This window comes from Babylonia areolata, chromosome 31 (genome assembly GCF_041734735.1).
Source record: "Babylonia areolata isolate BAREFJ2019XMU chromosome 31, ASM4173473v1, whole genome shotgun sequence".
NCBI classification, from domain to species: Eukaryota; Metazoa; Mollusca; class Gastropoda; order Neogastropoda; family Buccinidae; genus Babylonia; species Babylonia areolata.
This window is the reverse complement of record NC_134906.1, coordinates 29,612,094-29,614,480: the sequence shown is the minus strand read 5'-3', so window position 1 is coordinate 29,614,480 and position 2,387 is coordinate 29,612,094. Positions and strand designations below refer to the sequence as shown.

Sequence of the window (2,387 nt, the reverse complement as noted above, 5' to 3'; positions counted from 1 at the left end):
CATTGTTTTATACTGTACTTTGTGCTGAAAAAGTGACCACCTCTTGTGTCGTAATGTGTGTTCACTACATCCCCTTTCATGAGGGGCCCGGGTCTTTGCTGAATACAGAGATGTCCCTGTCCCTGTCTCTGTTCTGTTGCCTCCAGGTCTGAGCTTCGGGGTGTCCTTCATGCTGCCCACACCAGTGCTCATCAGCTTCATCGGGGTGAAGCTGCTGCCTCTGGCCTACGGTCTGATGCTGCTGTGTTGTGGGTCCTCCTCCACTTTGTCTGTCTCCTGTGCTGGTAAGGGGAGGGGGAGGGAGAGGGGGGGGGGGCGAGAGAGGGAGGAGAGAGGAGAGACGGGGGAGGGGGGGGAGGAGAGAGGGGGGTGGGAGAGAGAGGGAGAGATGCTGCTGTGTTGTGGGTCCTCCTCCACTTTGTCTGTCTCCTGTGCTGTTAAGGGGGGAGGGAGAGGGGGGGGTGTGGGGGCGAGAGAGGGAGGAGAGACAGGGGGGGGGGGAGGGAGGAGAGAGAGGGGGCGGGGGAGGAGAGAGGGAGAGATGCTGTTGTGTGGGCGTCCACCTCCACCCTGTCTCCTGTGCTGGTAAGGGGAGGGGGCGGGGGGGGAGGGAGGGGGAGGGATTGGAGGAGATAGATAGGTAGATAGATAGAGACAGACAGACAGGAAGAGAGGGAGAAGTGAGAAGGGGGGAGGGGAGGGGGGGAGGATAGCGTGAGAGAGAGGGGGGAGTGAGCTTAGGATTGAGAGAGAGATAAAGAGAGGGGGGGGGAGAGAGAGTGAGAGACAACGTGATATTTGCAATGCTTTGGGTTTAAAAAAATTATTTATTTTTTTAATGTATTAATTCATTTATCTGTTTATTAATGTTTATTTGTTTATTTATGTGTTGTACTCGTTCATATTTTCGTGTATTTTCAGTACCGAATCTTTTTGGAATCATCTTACCCTCTGATGTGATTGTTTCAGGATTCCTCTATGACATTCTGGGGACGTACAAAGCATCGTTCTATTTGGCAGGTTTGTGCCTTCTATCACAACACAGCACAACACAACACAACACAGCACAGTGCAATGCAACACAACACAACACAACACAACACAACACAACACAACACAACACAGCACAGTGCAATGCAACACAACACAACACAACACAACACAGCACAGTGCAATGCAACACAACACAACACAACACAACACAACACAGCACAGTGCAATGCAACACAACACAACACAACACAACACAGCACAGTGCAATGCAACACAACACAACACAACACAACACAACACAACACAGCACAGTGCAATGCAACACAACACAGCACAGCACAGCACAGCACAGCACAGCACAACACAACATAGCACAGCACAGCACAGCACAGCACAGCACAGCACAACACAACATAGCACAGCACAGCACAGCACAACACAACATAGCACAACACAACACAGCACAGCATAGCACAGCACAGCACAGCACAGCACAACACAACATAGCACAGCACAGCACAGCACAGCACAGCACAGCACAACACAACATAGCACAGCACAGCACAGCACAGCACAGCACAGCACAGCACAACACAACACAACACAACGGAACGCGATACAACACAACACAACACAACACAACACAACGCAACACAACACATGCAATACAACACAACACAGTGTGTTTGTCGGTGTGTCCGCGTGTTTCAACAGTGTGTTTGTCGGTGTGTCCGCGTGTTTCAACAGTGTGTTTGTCGGTGTGTCCGCGTGTTTCAACAGTGTGTTTGTCGGTGTGTCCGCGTGTTACAACAGTGTGTTTGTCGGTGTGTCCGCGTGTTTCAGGATGTCTGACGGGGACTGGAGCTCTGGTTCTGTTGCTGTTGGTGTTGGTCGGTGGGCAGAAGACAGAGAAGACACGGCACACTTTGTACACACATACCTGACTGCTCACCGTGTGTGTGTGTGTGTGTGTGTGTGTGTGTGTGTGTGTGTGTGTGTGTGTGTGTGTGTGTGTGTGTGTAAAGTAAGACAGGAACGAGCATGTCCATCATATTTTTGACAGTATTTTGGCCTCTGGCCTTCCTCAGGAGAATATATATTATGTACTTACATATATATATAATACTGTATATTGGTGACCAGTGATGACCTCTTACCGTTTTCTTTGTAAAGAGCCAGTCGCAGTGAGGCGTGTCAGTGTTTCCGACATCAGGTCCGCTAGTTTCACTCAGTACAACTGCTTTATTTGGTGTCAGATACCGTACCATGTCAATCTGATACAAACCAGGCCCTATCGGTTTGATCCTCTTGACCAAAATTTCGCGGGAACTCAGTGATAAGACATCTTGCTAATTGTCCGCCGTCTGCCCAGCCATTTCCGGCTGGAGCTAATA

At 50.0% G+C, this 2,387-nt stretch overlaps 1 protein-coding gene across 1 annotated transcript in view; it reads left to right on the top strand.

Annotated features, from left to right (window-relative positions):
• Positions 1-2,008, top strand: part of LOC143276149 (uncharacterized) — a 27,524-nt gene extending 25,516 nt beyond the window's left edge. The window contains exons 9-11 of the mRNA XM_076580567.1: positions 147-284; positions 970-1,020; positions 1,837-2,008. Of these exons, the coding sequence (XP_076436682.1) occupies positions 147-284; positions 970-1,020; positions 1,837-1,937 (290 nt within the window). The 3' untranslated portion in view covers positions 1,938-2,008. The remainder of the gene's footprint in view (positions 1-146; positions 285-969; positions 1,021-1,836) is intronic.
• Positions 2,009-2,387: the final 379 nt, after the last annotated feature.